The sequence below is a fragment of the Eleginops maclovinus genome, chromosome 9, assembly GCF_036324505.1.
Source record: "Eleginops maclovinus isolate JMC-PN-2008 ecotype Puerto Natales chromosome 9, JC_Emac_rtc_rv5, whole genome shotgun sequence".
NCBI classification, from domain to species: domain Eukaryota; kingdom Metazoa; phylum Chordata; class Actinopteri; order Perciformes; family Eleginopidae; genus Eleginops; species Eleginops maclovinus.
This window is the reverse complement of record NC_086357.1, coordinates 26970336-26993792: the sequence shown is the minus strand read 5'-3', so window position 1 is coordinate 26993792 and position 23457 is coordinate 26970336. Positions and strand designations below refer to the sequence as shown.

General features: G+C 40.2%; 2 protein-coding genes across 2 annotated transcripts in view; one reads left to right on the top strand and one right to left on the bottom strand.

The window, feature by feature from the left end:
- Nucleotides 1–9144, top strand: part of mydgf (myeloid-derived growth factor) — a 13187-nt gene extending 4043 nt beyond the window's left edge. Inside the window, exons 5-6 of the mRNA XM_063891501.1 lie at nt 4571–4643; nt 7837–9144. Coding sequence (XP_063747571.1) covers nt 4571–4643; nt 7837–7916 — 153 coding nt within the window. The 3' untranslated portion in view covers nt 7917–9144. The remainder of the gene's footprint in view (nt 1–4570; nt 4644–7836) is intronic.
- Nucleotides 2368–22147, bottom strand: LOC134869669 (serine/arginine repetitive matrix protein 1-like). The gene is made up of 4 exons (XM_063891500.1): nt 20899–22147; nt 15252–16143; nt 9750–9829; nt 2368–2983 (listed from the first exon to the last, which is right to left on the bottom strand). The coding sequence occupies exons 1-2, from the start codon at nt 21853–21855 to the stop codon at nt 15361–15363; spliced, it is 1740 nt and encodes a 579-aa protein (XP_063747570.1). The 5' UTR covers nt 21856–22147; the 3' UTR covers nt 2368–2983; nt 9750–9829; nt 15252–15360.
- Nucleotides 22148–23457: the final 1310 nt, after the last annotated feature.

The following is a 23457-nucleotide window of genomic DNA, read 5'->3' as shown; positions in this document are numbered from 1 at the left end:
CTTCCTGTCAGAGCCGAGATTAAAGCGTCTCGTCCCCAAAAACAAGTTTAAAGCGCCGGGTTTACGGCGTCTGCACAAACGTCAGGAAATCAAAGGCACAGTTGATGAACATTTTTGCGTATCGTGCAAATAACGAAAGCATCCGCCGAAGAACAGCACAAGTACATCTGTCAGGCGGGGGGAGAGATTAAGGCGGACATTTTCTGTCTTCTGCAGCTTTTTCTACTTTGCTTTTATTCAACGCAGAGCTGGAAGCTGTCAGCAGCTGAACTCTGATCCTCTCTGCACGTAATGTTGTTTTGCAATAGGAGGCTTTTTTCCTGCTGGACATTCAAAGGCTTTATTGTATAGATCTGCAGGCTCCTTTAACAAAGCACTGGAGACATGGAAGGAAAGAAAGATATAAGGCAATAAAAGAGTGCAGTGACTTAATGCTGCAAGTGAAATGCAGGACTGAGCAGAACTATATACATGGAAAGTTAAATTAGATCCAGTGAATGCAGATTTTCGTGAATTTCTTTAAGTTTTCTGTATGAACGTGGTTGAGAGAAGTCTTAAATGCATGATTAATAAACAGGACATCATTTAATTCATAGATTAGAGACTTTTCAAGCTTGATTTCTGTACATGTGCAGCAAACAAACACTTTTCTAATCATTAAACTGTTATTTGTTGACACAATTGTTCTTAAAATAGCAGAAAATGTCGCATAAATGGTCTTTTTCAAAGGTGGTGTTTCTGCACCAAAGAGGTGGGAGAAGTATTCAGATCTTGTACTTGAGTAAAAGTAGAATTCTCAGAGTGTAGGAATACTCTGTTTCAAGCATATCTGCATATTTATATGAAGTGCATTCATGGTTCCTCTATAAATGTGGGGAGAAGGAGAAGTCCTTCATTTCCTGACGATTGAACAGACAGCGGACAGTGGTGTTTCCGCACCAACGCTACAGTTTAGTTTTTGGCTCGTTCAACAATGCAACATGGTCATAAAAGAAGAAGAAGAAGAATGCAATAAAGGAGTGCAAGTTACTTATTTGGTGCAAGTGAAATGTAGGAAGTAAACTATATAAGTTGTAAAGCGGCAGAGGATAACACGCATTCGTACGTTTGTGAAATGCATGAAAGAATTCCGTCTAAATGGGTCAGAATAAGTCCTACGCTTCATGATTTATAAACAGGATTCCGTAATATCTGAAGCTCAAACAAACATGCATGCTCATCATTGATTCGTCCAGTTATTATTGAGTCTTTCACTGAAAAGTAATGTTTGTAAAATAGCTGAAATGAACGAGTTCCCCAGAGGTCGAGGTCTAACCGAGAGTTTCATTTTCCAAAGACGCACTCTTGAAATCTTTAGAAACGGTGTGCATCAGAGGGTAAACACCACGACCTTGAATGTCTTTTTTTCAATAGACATGGATTATTGAGAAAGCTTCAATTCATATATTTCATGCAAGCATGGAGATGTGTTTCTTTATATTTCTTTCCCGAGTAGCGTGGATTGAATCGTGTGTTTGAGTCCTGCACATCCCCTCCGAAACCCTCACCTCTCCTTGGAAACCTTGAAGTTCTCCACATGTTGCCGGGCGGTTTTAGATCCTCTGTCCCTACATAATGGCTGGATCTTAGTCAGTAAATGTATGGTGTTATTATACCTACACTACCGCATGCTGTTTCAAGTGTATACGCCGGATTTCTGCTGTATTATAAACCGGGCTGCAGCATTAGGACAAATACTGCAATTGCGCTTTGAGGATTAGATCCACATGTGAAGAAAAAAGATAGCAATCTGAAAAAAGGTTTTTACATTTTTTTAGATAAATTACAGAATTCTGAAAAAAAAAAAGGTATTTTTTGGCAGAAAATCCCAGAAAAGTCGGAATTTGTCTCATTTTTTAATCACAACTCTCATCGTTATTGAAAAATATATGAAATTATTATGTTGGGATTATTTAAGAGGATCTGTGCCAAAGAAATATGTTTTAAAAGTCTGTATTAAACCATTTGTAGGCTCTGCAGCTCCACAATAATGATAAATATGAACCCCTAATAAACACTCTGCCGTTCGGATGTTGCACTCGTCCATTTTGCAATCCTCATCAAATATCTATTATTTCTAAAGCTTTACTACATACCGTTTATGTATTACTATTTATTCCAATACGTACGTAAATACACTCTTCAATTTACTGCTGTTTGCATCTGGTTTGAAGCCAGACTGCTTTTAATGTACAGATTTAACCCAAATGTCAGTTAGAGAAATCCACCAGATGTTTGCTGCTATAATAACCTGAAGCTATCGGTATCCAAAGATAAAGGTATTGACCAAAAAATGAACATTTCCTGTGTTATATACCTCATCCCAAACTGTCTTGTAAGCATCTAATCCTCACTATTTATTCCTATACATATGAACTGTACTCTGCACCACTGTTTGCATCTGTTTGATGTTAAACTGCAGCTTATTTTGATATTCAACCACAATTTCATTTAGAAAGATCATCCACGGTTTGCCTTTCTAGTCATTTATTATCTGCACGTCATCAGCCCTGACAGACCAAGGCTTTATAGAGGAGTATAGGATCAACCAGATGTAAAATCGTCCTGTATTATAAATATCTTACTCGCACTATTTATCCCCTATAGTAATGTCTATTTACCCGGTCAGATGCTACCCTGGGTCTCAGTGCTCTCAAAGTTGAATTTAATCATCTGGTCCCACCTCTGACAAAGCAACGCCGGGCACCAGACGGTCAAAAAAGCTTTTATTTCTCCTGGAAGTGAACCTGTCTCTGCACATCATGAAGGAGGAAGGTTAATGTCTGCAGCTCGGTCACTGAGCGGAGGTCCAGCCACTCTGATGTTCCTCGACACGCCTCCTTCCCCCAGCAAGGGCAGGCCTGACGCTCTGTCATTAGCCACGGCACATGTTCTTCCTCATGCTCCTCTTCCTCATCGTCCTTCTCGTCTTCGGCTCGTTGCCCTGCAAGCAGACGAAACACAAGAAAAAAAACAACTTTAAATGATGCGACAAAAATAACCTGAACACCTGACACCCCCGCACAGACTCTCCTTGACCTTGTCGCCACATCCTCCTACTCAGTGAAATTTCCCGGGAGAAAACCGTGTTACCACGAGTAGGCTGCTCCTTCACAGAGGGGGGAGGAGTACTCAGAGCTTGTACTTGAGTAAAGTAGAAGTACTCAGAGCTTGTTCTTGAGTAAAGTAGAAGTACTCAGATCTTGTACTTGAGTAAAGTAGAAGTACTCAGATCTTGTTCTTGAGTAAAAGTAGAAATACTCAGATCTTGTACTTGAGTAAAGTAGAAGTACTCAGATCTTGTTCTTGAGTAAAAGTAGAAGTACTCAGGTCTTGTACTTGAGTAAAGTAGAAGTACTCAGATCTTGTACTTGAGTAAAGTAGAAGTACTCAGGTCTTGTACTTGAGTAAAGTAGAAGTACTCAGGTCTTGTACTTGAGTAAAGTAGAAGTACTCAGATCTTGTACTTGAGTAAAGTAGAAGTACTCAGATCTTGTTCTTGAGTAAAGTAGAAGTACTCAGGTCTTGTTCTTGAGTAAAGTAGAAGTACTCAGGTCTTGTACTTGAGTAAAGTAGAAGTACTCAGGTCTAGTTCTGAGTAAAGTAGAAGTACTCAGGTCTTGTACTTGAGTAAAGTAGAAGTACTCAGGTCTTGTACTTGAGTAAAGTAGAAGTACTCAGGTCTTGTACTTGAGTAAAGTAGAAGTACCAGAGTGTAGGAATACTCTGTCACAGTAGAAGTATTCTAAATGTTCCTCCAGTGAAAGTAGAAAGTACTCTCCTCTAAATGTACTTAAAGTAGCGACAGTAAAAGTAGTCATTGTCTGATTGGTCCATTTCAGAATAATATCTCTGATATGTTTTATAATGATTGATCATTAAAGTGTTCTCAGAGCTGGTAAAGGTGCAGCTAGTTTGAATGGCTTTGTATACTGCAGGGTAGCTGCTGGATTTACTGCAGGTGAACTACAGTCTGATTTAAGGGGATTATATTTACCATCATTAATCCTAATCTGCCTAGCAACTAAAGGTACTACATTGAGTAAATGTCCTTAGTTACTTCAAAGCATTGTGAATATATTATATGCCAAATATCTAAATGCTTTAGAGCTGCATTAACTCTAATGTCTGATTGTATAGAAGTCTATGAGAAAAAGACCCTTCTACTCACCTGATTATTACCTTAGTAAAATAAAATTGTAGTGAGTTATTGGTTTTAATCTCTAGTTTACATTCTCCTTTAACTAAATTCTGTAAATTAAAGTCACAAAGGTGATAAAGCATGGTATAATAAAAGGCGGGGTAAAGGTGTGATTGACAGGTCGCTACTGCAGTGTTTTTGTCGTTAGGTTTAAACCCTTTCTACGGTGTGTTTTCATTCCATTAAAGTTATCTTTTAAGTGTTTTTGATCCCTTATTATCACCTGACACCCGTGCACAGCGTCTCCTTGACCTTGTCGCCACTTCCTCCTACCCTCCTGTGCCTCCTCTCATCCTGTTTCTGTACCCTCTTCCTCCTCTTGTACTCCAGTCTCAGACGGCGGGAGCAGGACACAGCGACGTGCCTTTGAAGCCGGAGGAGTTTACCGTAGGAGAGTCCACAGGTGAGACATTGATTGTGTTTTTCAAAAGCGTTCAATCAACTCCCTCTGTTTGTCACGTCAATCTCACCCTCCTCTTTCCCTCCCTCCTCGTCGTCACGTTGCCAGTTCCCCGCTGATTTTCCCTCTAAAAGCGTGCGCTCCAGCTGTGAGTGGGTTGCCATTTGTCCCCTTAGAATTGTTTGTTGTTATTCAGTTTCTGCACAAATCCCCCTCTGTGGCACACATTTCCAGAGTGTGATTAGCAGGATTTGAAGTCACACAGCAACACACAGTAACAGCAGATTAGTCACTACACAAAACGGGCTTATAGACTCAGTTTCCATCAGCAACTTCCATCGCACACTTTATGATAATCCCCCCCCCCCCACACACACTTCTGTGAGACCTCGGGGAAACACTTAGTCATAATGTCGGGGTTTAAACTCCTTTATAGCGGTACAGTAGGTGAATTGCTCTTTTAACGATGCATCGATGAGCTGACTCGCAACCAAGCAGACCTTTCAGAGTCTGACAAGTTAAGACAATTCCCTCTTTTCTACGACTTTTAATGACCACAGGTTCGCTATCATTGTCCTTTTTAGAACAACGACACAAAATATGGAAATGCTTAGAAGCTGCATTCTCCCTAATGGCCAGCAGGGGACTCCTCTTGTCCGATTGTATAGAAGTCTATGAGAAAATGACCCTTCTTCTCACTTGATTTATTACCTCTGTGAACATTTATGCTATGACTTTATGGTCTCAAACTGTAGCCTTAAACCCTCTCTAATAAAACAGGATGTGAATTTAATTTGAGTAAAATGGACGATGAAGAGGTGTATACTTTAAGCCGGGGTTAACTTGTGATTGACAGGTTGCCACCAAAGTGCTTTTGTCCTAATATTTAAACGGCTTTCACGTGTGTTTTCTTACCATTAAAGGTAATTGTAAGAGTTTTTCTCACCATATTATCTTGCAAAGTATTTGAATGTACTTTTCTTTACCCACTCATTTTAAATTTGCTTCTAAAAACCCTGGCGGCGGCGACTGAAACGGCCAACTTAAGGCTTAAAAAATCAAAATCTGCGTCAATTTCAGGTTTTGTAAGTCCGTTCTAGTGTGGGAGCTTAAACTGGTTTGATTTTGACATTTATTATAATTATTAAACGTAAAAATATACAATAAATATGCCTCCTTAAAAGCCACCAGACTCTTTTGTCAGAAGCTTGTCGATCATGGTTACAAATCTAATTAAAAGTCGACAGAAACTCATTAAAACCCTCGTTGCTAATCTTTCCCACCATCACCATGCTCTGCTTCGACAGTATGACAGAGAGAGAGACTGAATGAGCGTCAGATATAAAAGAAGAAGCAACCAGCGTAACATTCCCTCTGTTTACTAACCGTGCTTTCTGCTGAGTGTGTACGTGACACAGCAGAAAACAGCAGAAACGCCTTTTCTGAAAAACCTGCATGCACGCAGTAATTTCGGTGGGAAAAGGGAGTTAGTCGACCTGAAACACACTGCGGAATCTCATTCAATGTTTTCCCTTGACCTTCTGCATCTTTTTCCATGATAAACAAGGAGCCACTATTTTCCTTCACCACTTTGACCTGCCTTAGGGAATAAAACCATTGCAGTTTTGGTTAGATACGTGCAATATGAAAGTGTCAGCTGTAATAGCAGGAGAAATTAAATTGCAGTTGTAACACTTATTATTTACAGGTGTGAGAAGTGTTATAATCTTAGCAGCTGTTACTCTCCCCCCCCCCTGTAGATTGCACAAAGTTACATCTGCAAATATAAAGAGTTTTCACTTTCCTGTTGTGTGTTCTATAGGTTTTAGTGCATGTAAATGGTCTGCAAAGGGTACAATCCCAAAGCTCGGGAACATAGTAACATCACTTTGGAACACTCTTGCTCCTATTATGCTAAGGGGCGGGACATCTCTAAGCTGGTTGACCAATCACAGCAGAGCCGGCCAGCTAACCAATCAGAGCAGACTGGGCTCTGGTTTCAGACATAGGGTGAAAAGAGGAGCTGCAGCACAGGCAGTATGAGAAACATAAAGAGACACTACATACTGATATACACCTGAACATCAGCAGGAGAGGACTCTTTAAAGTAGAGACGCTACATACTGATATACACCTGAACATCAGCAGGAGAGGACTCTTTAAAGTAGAGACTCTACATACTGATATACACCTGAACATCAGCAGGAGAGGACTCTTTAAAGTAGAGACTCTACATACTGATATACACCTGAACATCAGCAGGAGAGGACTCTTTAAAGTAGAGACACTACATACTGATATACACCTGAACATCAGCAGGAGAGGACTCTTTAAAGTAGAGACACTACATACTGATATACACCTGAACATCAGCAGGAGAGGACTCTTTAAAGTAGAGACTCTACATACTGATATACACCTGAACATCAGCAGGAGAGGGCTCTTTAAAGTAGAGACACTACATACTGATATACACCTGAACATCAGCAGGAGAGGACTCTTTAAAGTAGAGACACTACATACTGATATACACCTGAACATCAGCAGGAGAGGACTCTTTAAAGTAGAGACACTACGTACTGATATACACCTGAACATCAGCAGGAGAGGACTCTTTAAAGTAGAGACTCTACATACTGATATACACCTGAACATCAGCAGGAGAGGACTCTTTAAAGTTGAGACACTACATACTGATATACACCTGAACATCAGCAGGAGAGGACTCTTTAAAGTAGAGACACTACATACTGATATACACCTGAACATCAGCAGGAGAGGACTCTTTAAAGTAGAGACACTACATACTGATATACACCTGAACATCAGCAGGAGAGGACTCTTTAAAGTAGAGACACTACATACTGATATACACCTGAACATCAGCAGGAGAGGACTCTTTAAAGTAGAGACTCTACATACTGATATACACCTGAACATCAGCAGGAGAGGACTCTTTAAAGTAGAGACACTACATACTGATATACACCTGAACATCAGCAGGAGAGGACTCTTTAAAGTAGAGACACTACATACTGATATACACCTGGAAATGAGCAGAATATGGCCCCTTTAATTAAATGATCTGCTGCTGTGCTGGTTAAACTGGTTTCAAAATGCTGTCACATGACACCCTGCTGCTTAGGTTTTAATATTGTCTGTGACTGTAATGTTCTCTCCTTTCCCCGACCTCCAGTGACACACACAGACGGAAAGTTCAGCGCACAACTCTCTAAGCTCACCGCCATCGGACAGACGCGACACGACGAGCTGTGATCGGTCAGAAGTCAGACGTAAAGCAGCTTCGTTCGAGTGTTGAGCTCCGGAGAAAAGGATTGTACAGCGGCTGGATCAAAAAATCTCACTGAGCTCGAGAATCAGACGGAATATCATTTTTTTTAAATCTAACAAAGATGATTGGAATACAGTCGAATGAAAGGTCTTTCATAGGTTGAGACGTTGCGTAGTTGTTGCAGAGAAAATGCTGATATTTTGACCGATTTCTAAGCTCTGAGTGTGTGTTTCAGCCAAATGAAGGATGGGTTTATGAATGGGATAAAACTGATATTGCTTTTTAACTACTCTGTGTTTGAGTACCTGAATTTCCTCGTATGTTTTCTACACTGTATTTGAAAATACACTTTGAGTTTCCTTTTTTTTTTACTGTTCACTGTCCCTGTTAAAACTCTGTTAAAGATTAAAGAGCTTCCATAGTTTGCTTTCTGAGGATATAAGATTTACACGCAGCACATCTGCTTGATCCTGGGGGAGGGTTGTGAATGTATAAAGGATTCTGTGTCTGGGGGGGGGGGGCGTTGTAGAGTATAGATAACACATTTAGAGTAGCGAGGGGATTTATCCATCTCCTGTAATCCTGAGAGGAAAGTGAATAATCTGCTGTAGCGTCATCATCACATAAACAATTACATTTCCTCAGATCCTCTGATCTGCGCTCTACATCGCTGTGAGCAAACATTCTACCCCCCCCCTAAAATACCAATTTGTACGACTTTGAATCATTTTTTGTTGTGTTTGTGGTGTTCGGCCTGAAGGGATACTTGATTATTAATGATATTAAGAGTGCAGAATCCACTGAGGATTGGTGCGTTTTTGATGACTCTTAAACAGTAAATGTGAAATCATTGATCTGAGAACATCATAAAAGTACAGATGCCCCCTCGGTTAATAATAAGTTGACTAACTGGTGATTTCTTTGAAGATCTTTTAAGAGGATTAGTCATTTCTGCATGCACAATGATTAATGTCCAAGAACGTAGGAGCAGTTATCTGGTAGAAAAGTTCTTTGTGGGAAAACTTGGTTTTAGTTTCTAAATCAAATAATAGATGAGTCATCTTTTTATGCAATTTCATGCAAAATGACTAATTTCCAAGAAACTTTTGAACAATTCTCTGGTTTACACAAGATGTGAAGTGATTTGTTGCACCATTCTTTGTGGAAATGCTCTTGAAACAACTAATAAATGAGTCATTCTGTTTCTCTTTTCATGCTAAAGACTTATTTTTGAGAAAAGTACCATCAAATTGGACAAGACATATTTTGCACAACTCTTTGTGGAGAAACTCACTTCAGCACATCTGTCAATGAAATCAAAAATAAAACAGATTCATAGTTAATATCCTCTGAGCGTTCGGAGACCAAGGATTGTTTTTTTAGCCAAAAAACATGAATTATTTGTTTTTATATAACATTTATTTTACCAGAAAAAACTTCAATTTTCTTATTTTAATTCTTTTTCTCCAAATGTCTTTGTACTTCAAGACTTCAAAAGAAGACATTGAGGTTTAACACAAAAGAATCTCAAGTATATGGTGTGCAAAGACTTCAGGATTAAAGTATATATGAAGAAGAGACGCCATCACATGTTTCTGATCCCCTTTTGATCCTGCAGAGTTACATGTGTGGGCATTGTGCTGCAGCTCTCAGAAGCACAGGCTCCTTTATGCTGCCTTTATCCTCCTCACATTGATCCAATCTCCTTCGATCCTCACAAAGTGTCAACACCACGAGTTCTGGGGATTGATTTGGGATTTTAAAGGATTGTGCTGATGTGATTCTGTGTGGGGATTTCTCTCTCTGAGGTTACGTACCTTTTTTTGTTGGAGTTTGGATCCTCTCGTCTGTCTCTGGAGCTGGAGACGTTTGTGTCTCCGTTTGAGTCTCCCAGGAGCTGGTGAAACACACAAAGTTTTGGCTATTTTAGGAGAGTGTTTGAAGGACAGATTTAAAATAATGCATACAGTTCACACATTCATGCAAATGACATGTTAACCTGATATGTTTTAAATCGTTTTTGGTCAAAAAGGGAGAAGAAATCATGGTAGGTTTTGGTCATTTTATGGCATTTGTTGACAGAAAATAATTAAATATTAGCAGTTTTAAAAACACTTAAAAAGTCTTCATTTAGTTATTTATTTAGATTATTGCTTTGTTTCCTTTATTTTGCTTTTTTTACTTGTTTTATTTTCATTTGAAGACATAACATTGTGACTGGGCTTACACAACAAGATAAAATAGAAATAATATTAAATAATAAAATGTAAAAAATAGAAATATAAAGTAAATTCTGTTAAAAAGTTATAATTAATAAATATTAAAATAATGAATAATAAAATACAGTTGAAAATAATAAAATTAAAATAAATCCATCAAATAGGAAAGAGAACAAAATGTTAAAGAGTTATAATTTGCAGATGCCACATTAAGTGTCTCTGGAGGATCATTAGTAATGTCTGGTTTTTTACCATATTCTAATTTTACGTCAAAGATATGAACTTGATTTATAATTTTCACGTTTCTTTTATTGAATATAAGTCATTTACGAGGTCCTGCCAATTTGAGTCTTTCTGTTATCAATTCTTTGTTATTTCTTTGACTTCTTCCTGATGGTTCTGATTAATGACGAAACCTGAGGGACGTTTGAACAAAGACGTGTTGTCACATTTCTGGATATAATTCAATGTTTTTCTCTCGTTCTGTCAGTCATGATCTGATTGAACCTCCCACGGCCTCGTTAAAGGGTAAACATGAAAAGAGAGGAGAAATTTGAGTGCTAGCGCAGAGACATTAAATATTCTGAACACTGTCGCAGCCGGGACACTGGGAACACTAAGGGAAAGATTTTCTATTTTATGCCCCCGTCACATCTGTCTAAAATAACTGTAATTTTTAGCACCAGCGCTAATGTATTCCCAATTTAAACTCTGGTTTTCAGCATACAAATGAGAATTGAAATGACACTTTATATTAAAATAAGCCTTAAAAGTGTATTCTGCAAACGTAGTCAATTAACGTACATTGTCCTCGGATAAATGGTTTCATCCGTGAGATAAAGAGCTTCCATTGTTTCTCCTTAATTTCTGGGGAGAAAGGCTTTGCACTAAATCCAGAAGCACATATGGGAATATATAGAGAGATGATCTTTGTGGGCTTATGGAGATATAGAGTCATCAGGGATTTATTCATTTCATGTTAAGCCAAGAGAAAATCAGTCGTCTGATTGTAGTCCAATTGGTATAAGTTAGTCTGAGTTCTCTGATACAAGAAGGACATGTTTTATACTGTAAACATGAAATGTACCAGTGGTTTTATGTAAAAATCTATACTGGGGGCTTTGTAGGTCCAAAGAATGTGCAAAAACTGTGTGGACATGGGGTAATATTCACAAAACAATAGGAATTTCAGAGATTTACCCAAAAATATCTCACATTTACGCGAAAAACACTAGAAAGTTCTCTGAGGTTCATATATTTGGAGGATAACTCTTGGGAGATAGTTGTACTGTCAGACGTTTATAGGAACATCAAAAATATCCGGAACAAGATGGCTACTAAGTAAGTATACAGTCATATTGTTCCTCTACAAAAAAAGCCACTAGATTTCTATGATTTTTATGCAGATTTGTGATTTAAATTTTCTCATAAATTAAAAATCATATAATCCCATAAAGTACTCTTGTTTGTTCTTGTATATATTTAATCTTGTTATAGTAAATGTAGAATTAATTCACTAATATCCAATTTGTTTTGATTAGAAATCGGAGGTTTTTTCCTGAGTTGTTCCTGTGAATAATACAACCCTTCATTTGGCCCTGAAATGTATTTGTGTGACAGAAAATAGCCATCATTGCTTAACACTCAAACCACTAAATATTTTGTTTGTCATCCAGGAAACTCTCACAGTCTCCAAGTTGTACTTAGCCTACAACATATTTTAAAAAGGTATTTGTGGCCCCATAGATACAGTATGTTGACACTTTGTTCTCAGGGTGGTCTTTCCAGTCAGTAATAAGTCCCTGAGGCCCGATCTCTCTCTCTTTACTGCCAGTTGGCTGTGTCTCTATGCTGTCATCTAAACCCTAAACACATCACCACTGTTTACCATCTGGTGCGTAGACATGTTTACTTTCAACCCCCCCTTCTGATATGCCATCAGTTAAATATATTCACTCGATGCTGCCAAGAACTGGCCTACATTATGTCGATGGCGTGCATTAAAAACAAATCATTTTTAGACCTGTAAGCACAGTGACTTTAGGGATCAGTCAGGACAACACACCACTAATCCAGACAGAAATATCCCTACAAACATTGCAATGAGATTTGCAATAGATATGCATGCCTGGACCCCAGAGGAGGAATCCGAATCTGGTGTCCCATCTGATTTAACCTAAACATGCAACTATTGGATGGATTGCTGTAAAATGTTTTGCAGAAATACATGTTCTCCCCATTGGATGAACTGTAACTACACAGTTCCCAAACTCATTTATCTTTTTGATCCCTTAAACAAAGCAGTGTTTGCAGCACTTCATTATTTATACATATAAATGGTTCCTATGTCTAACATTTTTCCTCTTATTACAGACTTGAGGAAGTCATTCGGGATTATAACAGTGAAGCTAGAAGGAAGTTTAGTTTAAATTGGCTAAATAAACCTTTGTGTAACCACTGCTTTCCTTCCTGTTAATCTTTTAATCTTGTAATCCTTGGGGTATCATGACTCCCAGTTTTGTGCACCACTCATGTAGCTTTCTCAGTTAAGAAATTAAGTTTGTTCACTATGAGAACATTTTGCAAAACTACCGACATCTCAATCAGCCGGAGCAGCATTTTGTGTTGATTGCTAGTAAGCTATTGTTAGCATGCTAACACGTTAAGCTAACATAGCGAAAAACGGCTAGCATTACATATTTGAGATATATTACACGTAACGTTTTAACATTAAATGGTCTAAAAGCGGCTGGACATGTAATATATATGTTTCTCACTTGTTTATTTACGTTATTAATACATGAGATATGATTGTTACATAGTTAGAATGCTTGCATATTGATGTTAGCGTTTAGCCATTAGCCTCACTGAGCTACTAGCATAGTAGTCCGTAGCCTTGGACCAAGACCTACAGTGATTTCATCCAACAAGTAAGGATTTTTATCCCCATTTTCAGCTTTAATACTAATATCAATATTATCAGTGTGATATATTGTTGAACAATGTACAATTTTTACTTGAACTTGTTATGTTTATATAAATATTTGTACTTTATTTTAGTTTATTTATTCTTAAATGGAACAACTGTTACAAAACCCAATTTCCCCCGAGGATAAGGTTGTGATAACATGGTTGTATCTTTAAATGTTTTTCATATCTATATTTGTTTTAATGTTGAAGTACTTCTCTGTCTTTATGAGTTTATTTTATTTACTGTAATGAAATCCAGTCTCCCCCAGGGGAAGTGATTTCTGATTCTGATTAATATTCTAAAACGTGTTTCGATTTGTTTTTCTAAATTCAAACCTATTTTATCAATATTTATTTTAAGAATAACTGATTGAATTGTTCAGTAGGAACAAACAGACTTAGTGTCATGAAGGTTATTACATTCAAATAGTATTGAGCAAGGGATTAACATTTTGTTGTAGCTACCTTTTCTCTTCTCATTTTGTCTGTTGACAAGAACAGAAAATATAGAATAACACCAGCTTTAAGGGCAAGGAGTAAAGCACTAGACGACCTAAATTAATAAGCCATAGATATAGTTTGTCGTATGTATGTAATAATCAATCCTGCAGATAATCTTGGTCGTGGTTGTATCTCCTTTTTCACACACACACACACACACACATCTGCCCCCGATTTATCTCCCTTTGCACCTCTTGACATTTGCAGGGCAACAGATGGAGATTGTGCCCGGGTCGGTCAAACCAGAGGCAGCAGAGGAGATTTCTGAAGCACCGGGGGTGAAGGCTACAAGGACTAACCAGCTGCCCCTGTCTCATCCCGCCATGCTGACTTCCCCCTCATCACGAGACCTTTTCTGTCTCCAGATATATATCACAGTTCCCCAGCGGGGGCTCTTCACACCGCCAGCCAGAGTACCCCGAGTTCTCGTTATACCATCGCAACTCCTGACAGCAATTATCCCACCCAGACAATGCTGATGCATGTGAGTGGATGTGTCTGGCTGAACTAAAAGTAATCAGCTCTTACTTTTTCCTCACAGTAATTATCATTCACTTTCATATTTCTTTTTAATTAGGCCGTCTCCTTTTGCCCTTTAACTGTGGGAGAGCATCTGTATGGAGCCTGAGCTGAAACCCAGACAGATGTTAGGATGCCGGTCGCAGTGCCAGTAGGCTACATTTACTCCATCAAGTGCCATAATTAATGTAAGTACTTCTTTGACAGACTTGCACTTTCCTTGAGGATTTCTTTTTTATACTTCTCTATACATCTAATCCACTATGTTTCGGACACAATTACTGTACTTTTTACTCCCCTAAATTGATTTAACACTCATGGTAACCTTTTAAAACACAAAATATGGTCAAATATATGAGGCAAAAAAGCCATTCTGCATACTGACTCCTTTTACTTTTATAATTTAAGTACATCTAGCTTCTACTTCTACTTAGGTAACATTTTGAATTCAGGATTTTTGCTTGTTATGGAGTATTATTTAAGACCGTATTATTCTCCCACCTCTTCTAAGTGGCCTTTTTAATCACTAGTCACTTTTATATAAAAAACACATGATATGCTTACATGAAAAGATGCAGTGCTGTACTTTTTTTTACCAAAGCTTCTCAATATGGCTTCAATTTGACAAACTAAAGCCTAAAATGACTACTTCTTCCAACTCTGTATGATGCCCTGTGTATGTTTTGGCTTATGTTACACTTAAAAATATATAGAAACACATGGTTATATGACTACTAATCTACCCAGTACTTTACACGGTTTCTAAATGTGGCTGCAAATTGACAAACTAAAACATTAATGCTCTTAGATCTCTTTATTATTGATAAGATAGTAACCTATATTGAGTCATTCTGCGTACTGAGTATACTTTTGAAACGTATCGTACATTTAGCTAAAATATACTCCACTACTTCCACTCAGGTTTTTCACTTGTGAAGTATTTTCAGACCAAAGCGTTTCTACTTTTCTAAAGTAAAGTACCAAAGAAGTTCTTTCACCTCTGCTCAGTACATTTACTCGATGTGATACCCTGTATGTGTCTCGAATAATAAACTCCAGAGATTGGTGTAAAAGCGTAGACAGGAGAAAAGGACGCCCGGTCAGACTCACCCTGAGTTGCGTCTGCATCCTGTCACCTTGGAAACGTGGCGAGCCTTGAATCACCTCCACTGTTGCAGCTTTTTTTTGTCGATCAGCCTCCCCCCTCTCTCCCGTTGTCTCACACTGTGGTCGAGAGCCTTTTCTCAGGGTACGGGGGAGCTGCTCGGGGCTCCGGCACTTTTTTCTGCGTGGGTTCTGAGGGTCTGAGGTGGGGGTATGGAGGAGGTTTGCGACCCCTGCGACCTTTGGGAGGTTTAGCTTGGGTTGCAGGGGCAGATGGAGGTTGTGGTGCAGATTTTGAGTGCAGACCGGCAGATGGGTGGTCACTTTGTGGGGTCCCGAGTTTGTCCTTTTCAATGACAGATGGACTCAGAGCGGCGGGTGGGTTTGGAGAAAGTGGTGAAGGATTCGGGGAGTGAGATCCAGGGCTGTTGTGGTGATGGAGGTTCACCGTAAGAGGGGAGAGTCCTGGAGTAGGAGGCCGGACAGGGAGGTGTCTTTGCGGGGACAAATGGACGTCATGTGAGGGGACGTTTTGAGAGGGATTATTGTTGTGTAACGGCCCACCTTGTCTGGGAGAAAAACCCAAACTGCAGGTGAACCGGAGAGTTCGACCCCTGTCTGAAAAGGCAGAGTTCACCGGGCACAGCTGCATGCTAGGGGGGGATTTACTCCTGATATTAGGGGGGGATTTACTCCTGATGTTAGGAGGGGATTTACTCCTGATGTGAGGGTCTCTCCTGCAGGAGGGCGGGTCTCCGGGATCTGGAGGTCTCTGATTGGTGCTGATTGCCGTCACTTCGCTGGAGATGGAGCCTGAGTTGGAGCTGCTGTCGTCTCCTTCAGCCCCCTCCGAATTCAGGTCAATAGAGGAGGTCAGAGAGTCGATCTGCTGCACCACCTGTGATGGGAAATATAAAAGTATGTTGATCAGAGAAAGAGGAGAAGCAATCTAAATATTTCTCAAGTGTTTTGTGTGGAAATATAGTATTGATTGCTATAAAATAAGACTCTATTGAGTTAGATAGCGACTTAAAATCTGGATATCTTGACTTTTTCTGCTTTGATTTTGTCCATTCTATTTCATCCAACTTCACCAACGTGCAAATACTTAATCACTGCGCTCCCCTTAATTCATTTTTGATTAATCTACTGATTATTTGCCAGATAAAGTGCTTAATCAACACTCTCTGAAGTCTTTTTTCCACTTGCTTTCTGTCCTTACTTTCAATCTAAAACCAACAAAGTATTACATTTTAATCATAAAAAAAGAGAAAGGTACCAAATAATCAGATGATGAATCATTTCGTGACCGTCCTGATTAATCACTTAACATTTCAAGTGTATTTTTGCCATTTTTTACCTCTATTTGGAAAGCAGTGTGAGGAAATAAGAGTAAAGCGACATCCCCAGAGACATTATATATTCATTTGAAAGCTTTCCTTATTTAAGACCCTTCCTTAAAGATCTAATCTCGGTCCTTTAGCCTCAATGCAATATTAAAAGTAATTTCTTCTACATTTTGCACGTCTACTTCTTTAATTTGGAGCATGTCAAACTCTCTCCAGGTGTGCAGCTCTGCTCTGTAAGTGTGTCACACAGGCTGCTAAAAGTGTTTACCTCAGCCCAGAAACCAGGATACTACTGCGATGGGAAATGTGTTCTCTAAATTTAGATGGGTTTAACACACTATGCAACATATAAGATACACGGGCAGCCGCTTTAGGTGCATACAGTAAATGAGAGCATGCACATAGACAACATTATTAATATCAATACACCTCTGTGTGCATTGAGTTATACTTATTTGTTGTTGTTGTTTTTGTTTATTGTGTGATATTTTTACTTCCTTTGGGGATACAAATTCGCTTAAGTGTGAGCATCAAAATAAACATTAAGTGCCAAAAGTAATACACACACACACACACACACACACGTCCATTGATGGAGGCAGCAGGGATGGTAGGAAATTACACTGACCCATCTCTCCACCTGCTCTTTGTGCACGGATAAATTCTCGGCCTCTGCTGGATCAGATGAATTATTGTTTTGTCCTCTGTGTTCAACAACATCCTCGCTGATGTCAAAAGATGACCTGGTTTATCCTCCTTTTTCTTTTTTTATTTGAAGCTTTTCAGGCGAGGCATTTCATGTTACTTTGAAGTGCAGCGAGTGTATGCACACCCAGTGACTGTGGGCAGGTGCTGCCTGTTAATGTCGAGAAATCAGGCGAGATAAAAGAAAAAGCAGAGGACCTTGTTTTTTTATCTGCCGCTCCCGAGAGTGTTTATTATAAGGTTTTCTGACCCCTCAGGTCTCCACACACAGTGCTGATGCGTGCTGAGAGACGTTTGCTGTAGAGATAAGTCAGTTCATAAAACTCCCGCAGAGTATCTCTGTTATTTCGCTTTGAGTCAAAGTGCAGGGTTTGATCTGTCAGCTCTGATAATATGAAATGTTTTAATGAAATATATTATGTCAACACTTTTCACATAACTGTATTAGGTTAGTTGGAAGCAATAATATTAAGTTCATCTTAGTAGAGGGATGTGAAATATGTTGACATGTTACATTTCAGGTGTGTTTCTAGTAAAATATAGCATGAGGCGCTAATGTCACTTCCTGCCAAAATTAAGCCCCGCCCACTTTCAGGTGAAAATCCTGCATCAGAGCGAAGCAGAAAATAATAGTGTGTTCACGTCTTAAAGCTGCTGAGTCATATATTGCACCTCCAACAACAAATAAATCCAGAGTTTCTTTACTTCCTCTCCAGAAGAAAGGAGAGTAAAAGAAAGCATCAGAAATCTCAGTCTCAGTGTCAGCCCAAGCCCTTTCTGACCAACAGAGATTTTGTTTTCTGGCATCACTTAATATTTTACGGAGAAATCTGCATTTTGGTTTGAGGGCGCAGGTTGTTAAGACAAAACTCTGCATTTAATGTAAGTCGAAGTTTCATTTTTACAGTCAAAAGGCCTTCAGAACATCAGTGTAAGCTTCTGAGTATTTGAGTAATATTTGTTTCCTCTGAAATGCTTTAAAGACTAATTCCTCTTTAGTTCAGATTGCTTATTAAATGAAACCGTCGGTTGCTTTGCATGCAACGGAATGTTAAAACAGGGCTTTGAAATAAATATGCGACCAAGTCTCCTCTAGTGCCGTATCTCCCTTTGATCTGTCGCCTCTGTTGAGAAAATGTGGGATTTCATATCAGTGTCTCTGCTCTCTCTCCTCTTCCTCCTCCTCCCTCTTCTTCTCTCCCTCTTCTTCTTCTTCTTCTTCTTCTTCTTCTTCTTCTTCTTCTTCTTCTTCTTCTTCTTCTTCTTCTTCTTCTTCTTCTTCTTCTTCTTCTTCTTCTTCTTCTTCTTCTTCTTCTTCTTCTTCTTCCTCTTCTTCTTCTTCTTCTTCTTCTTCTTCTCTCGTCTCTTCTGCCGTAGCCTACAGGCTCTTTCATCAGCGTTACATTAAGATTGTCATACAGTAAAAAAAAAAAAACCCTGGCAGCCGGCATGATGAGGTTACTACCTCGGCTTTAGACCCTGTCGATGCAGATCAAATGCCAAGAGGCGAGATTTACGTGTCACTTTTACTGGATGAGGAATACGAGGCAGGGATACTCAGACGTAAATGGATTATAAAACGCTCTCCAGCTGTGCCTGGAGCAGCATCTGTCCAAGAGGAGGGAGAAAGGGGAGTTAAAAGAGGAGGAGGAGGGAGATGCAGAGAGGAAGGATTTACCCAGAATGTCCAGGATTTCAGAGTAACGTATTACATTTAGAAATCAGCATAAAAATACAGTTTTTAATATGTGTTTATTAACCTGAAACACTTGTTGTAAGCGCCACCTTCCTGTGGGTCTAGCCTAAATTTAGGGGACACATTTTTGATCCCAAATATCTTCTCTTCTAAGGTCACTTTGATCTTTCATAATACACATTGCATTTGATATTGAGGTGTTGCAAAAGTAACAGAGAGTAATCAGGTTATATTCTGATACGCAGATGGTTAATTTGACCCTCCCGACTCTGCTGATGTCACATCTCAGCAGCCCCTAAATGATTCTTGCAAATGGGGCACAGCTAGTGTCTCACCTCTATGTGAACAACTGTTTGCAGACAGATGACGGAGGAGAGTTGCAGAAACAGTTTGCAGACTGCAGTGCATTCATCCAACGCTGCTGCTGCTGACTTTTTAATGCATGTTAAATTCTGCTGAGGACGTGTATTCATCGACTGCATTGTTATCTGTAACCGTGCGAGCCCTCGAGGTTTTTTAGCATGAATATTTCCTGCATCAGGAAATTAACGTGAGAGGATGCGGTGACTTCTCTGTCGGGCTGCACACAATCTGTCGGGCTTGTTTGAAATCCTCCTCTCGATGTCAACTCACCAGGATCTTGAAAAGGTTCAAAAAGCACTGAATTTATTATAAAGAGGAGCTTAATTGTGTTGAATGTCTTCAGTCTTTCAAAGGTCTTATAAAAGTAGTTTTTTTATGATAGTTTTGTTCTGACGTTGCGTTGCCAGATCTAAAGAATAGTTTGTAATAACATTCTATTCAAAGCAATTTACCAAACGCCTCTTGCAGACCCAGAGAGCAGAATACATTTACAGAAACTGGTCTTAAATGTAATTCTGCATGGCATTAAAACGTCATAAATTGGACTGTTCTTAAGCAGTGGTAATCCTGGATAAACACAAATCAAAAGACTGCGATGCTGCATTGATTTTGAGTCAGTTCAAAGAGAGTATATCAGTATGCAACCTTCACATTGTTTTAGTAAGGCAAGGCAGAGTCTGTTGTGAGAGCAAATATCAGTTATTCACAGTGCAATATAAAAAGCATCAAGATATACTGAAACAGAAACACACTTTAAAATGGTACGGGTTGAATCTGAAAGCATCAGAACTGGAAACACTTCAGCATCTGTTTACTTATTGCTAGTAATATTTAACGTATCGCATGCTAGGCCTTTTATTTGTAGGATTAGATTGGTATTGGTTTGCTTTCCTATTTCGATTAAGAAAAAGTATGATGTAGTTAATTTACACATGGGCTTTCAACCCAGACATTTATCAAATAAATAAGGAACTCTTCGTTGTGAAGCAGGAAAAAGTTAGTCTGCAGAGCGAGCAACAATCAGGAACTGGAAGCGTCCTCTCCGATGAGCCAGAGCTGTCGGATTTCACTCGTCACGTCACTCATCATGTGACGAGAGTAAGAATTGACCAACAACAGAATGGCGGCGGATTTGGACCCGATGCTAACAGGACACCTGATTAAGGGATAGTTTTGGGTCAACTGTCTAAGAAAATAACACAACCTGGCTTACGTTACACAAATAAATCCAGCTCCTTTTGTTTCTCAACGAGAAAACGTTTTTGAGAACTCACAAACGATTTGGCTTGAAGCTAACGCAGTAGCACTTAATCTGGTTGGGTTTATAGATAGGAAATGTCCCTGCAGGATTCTTGACGTTTCTTCATGGTTGAATTCCCTAAAAGTTGCTTTGGATAAAAGAGTCTGCTAAATGTAACGTCAACGTTTGTTTACTATGGAACATTCTACCGCTTGTTAGCCATGCAGCTACTTCTCTGCACCCATTCTGAACATCCAGTAAAGACATTTTACCCAGAATCAACAAAGATCCCCTCCTTACCTCTCTCATTTCCTGGTGAACGTCCCTCAGCGCTGTGAGCACTTGCTCCAGGTTTTCCACCACGCGTTTGATCTGGTTTCGGACCACCTTCCTGCTGCTGGTGCCGCCGGACCCCTTCCTCTGCGCCGTCGCCTCGTGACTCTGCTTGTACTGAACCCACGTCTGGTTCTGACCCTTCATGCTCTCTCCGCTGGGTCGAGGCTTGCTGGGAGCTCGTAGAGTTGCTGTGCCCCTCTGAGGGACCTCCGTGGAGAAGATGACCCCGTTGAGGGGCCCGTTGAAACCCTCAACCGGGTCCCTGAGGTCCCTCTGGCTCTTGCTCTGCTGCTGGATGTAGCTGAAGCTGGAGGTGAAGCCATGCTGCCTCTCGATCTGAGTGTCCGGACTGGCCCAGCTAGAGGAGTGAAGGTCTCTCTTGCGACGGAGGGTGGATGCATACCTTTTCCTGAGCTCCAAGTCCACCACAACGGGCCCCTTGTTACAGTTCGGCTCCTCGATTACAGGAGCAGGAGTCGGTCTTACAAGAGGACCGTACTTCCTGACTGGAGTCCCTTCGCTCAGGTGGTTCCTCACAAAGGTGGTGTTGTCCTGGACCAAGATCGTACCTGGAGCTGTGTCCTCTTTGCTGGGTAGGGGATCCAGCTCTGGAGACTGGGTCCACCTCGCCGGACTGTCCTCCCTCTGTTTTAAGATGTTGTGGCCCCGAAGAACCACGGGAAGCATCCTCGCCACCCCGTTGCTGCACCGAACGTCCCCTTTCTTGGAGAAGAACCCGATCCCTTTGGTTTTCTCCAGCGAGGTCCGGTTGTTGGTGCCCGGTTTATACGGTCCGTTGAGGTCGCCGCCGCCATGCTGGGGCTTCAGGCTGTTGCGTAGCCAGGGGATGAAGTGAGGGGCGTGGGGGGGCTTGAAGGCTTTCTGCTCCCCCGGTGCTGGAGCCCTGCTGTCGGAGAACATGGTGCTTCCTCACAGAACACAAGAAGAAGAATCACCGAGAGCTTCCTCCTCTTTTTCCATGAAGCTATCTTTGCCATCCAAACTTTCCTTACTCTTCATAATAATAATACATGTTTATATTTCCTGACGCTCAAAGACGCTCTTCTCCTGTTCTGATCTAACCTCCCCTTTCTATCTCTCCTCTTCTTCTTCTCCTCCTACTGTACTGCTCTCGAGCCCCTCACCCCCTCATCGGGCCGCCTTTTGGAGATGCCGAGAGCCTCCCTCTTTCTCCCTCCATCCTCCCTCTCCGGCTGCATACGTCTCACTGGCTCAGAAGCAGAGGAGGCTTCCTGTCTCTCCCTTTCTCTCTCTCTCCCCCTCTCTCTCTCTCCCCCCACACTGCGCTGCGCCTCCCATCCTCGCTCGCTCTTTCTTCCTCCCACTCCCTCTCCCGGCTCTAACTCCCTTTCCTCTATTCCCCTCTTTCCAGCCTCTCTATCTTTGTAACTCCATTTTTTTTTGTACTCCCCTTTCTGTCACTTAGTTAGACTACTACAAGTACTGCAATGACTCTGTAATCACTCTGCAACATACCTATACTTTTATTTTCACTACTGTTGACTGATACTAAAAAAACCTGAAATGTTGCGCAATAATATTAATTTCAAATAAAAGAATTAAGAATATATAAAAATATACTTAAAGTACCAAACGTAAGAATAATAAAGGTCCTGCTATTTTCCAGGGAGCTGAACTTATACATATATGTATTAGTTTTATACAATGTGGCACTACATTTCCCTCTTTTACTTCTACAATTTTTACATATATTTTATTTTAAAGTTTTTTATTTATAAATGTACTTTTATTTTATTACATTTTTATATTTTATTCTATTTATTTCCATTTTATTTTATCCCAAAATTTTAAGTAATAAAGATATAAAGTCACAATCTCTCCCCCCTCCCACTTCCCATTTTTTTCCATGGAGCCGAAGTTCAATCAAGACGTTATTAATCCCCCGTTAGCCGGTGTAAACCCACGTGATAAACCACCGCCCCCCCCCCACACCACCGCCTCTGTTCTCATCTGATTACTCCTTCCCCGGCTCAGCCCTTCACAATTAAGTGCTGCTTATATACCAGAGGGGGTTTAAAGAGTGGGATGGCAGCAGGAAGGGATGGGGGAGGAATCGTAGAGGGGTGGGGGGGGCACGTAATTACGACCCGCAAGATCAGAGATCAGTGAGTGAAAGTATAAGCTGCCAAACAACAGCCGCTCCCCCAGATTACTGTCAGCAAACAGTCCCTTCCCAGTTGTTTTCCTGACGCGTACATTTGTTCCAATCAGGCAGGAGACAGCTGCTATTTTGGGGTAAAATATTCCCATTCTGGGCTGTCTGGACGTGGAGTTTTATACAAAAGAAGCAAAAAATAGTATAATTATAAGAGCTATTTCAGAAGTGTGTAGCATAAATGTGCAACATGTTCAAAAGGTGCATCCACTCTGAGAGAATGACCTTTCTGAGTCCAGGAAAGACATGATAATAAAGGTAAAACGCTTCACTGATTCAGAAAATAGTCCCGTCCCAGCTGTGTTTCCCTTGTTTTCCTGACGCAT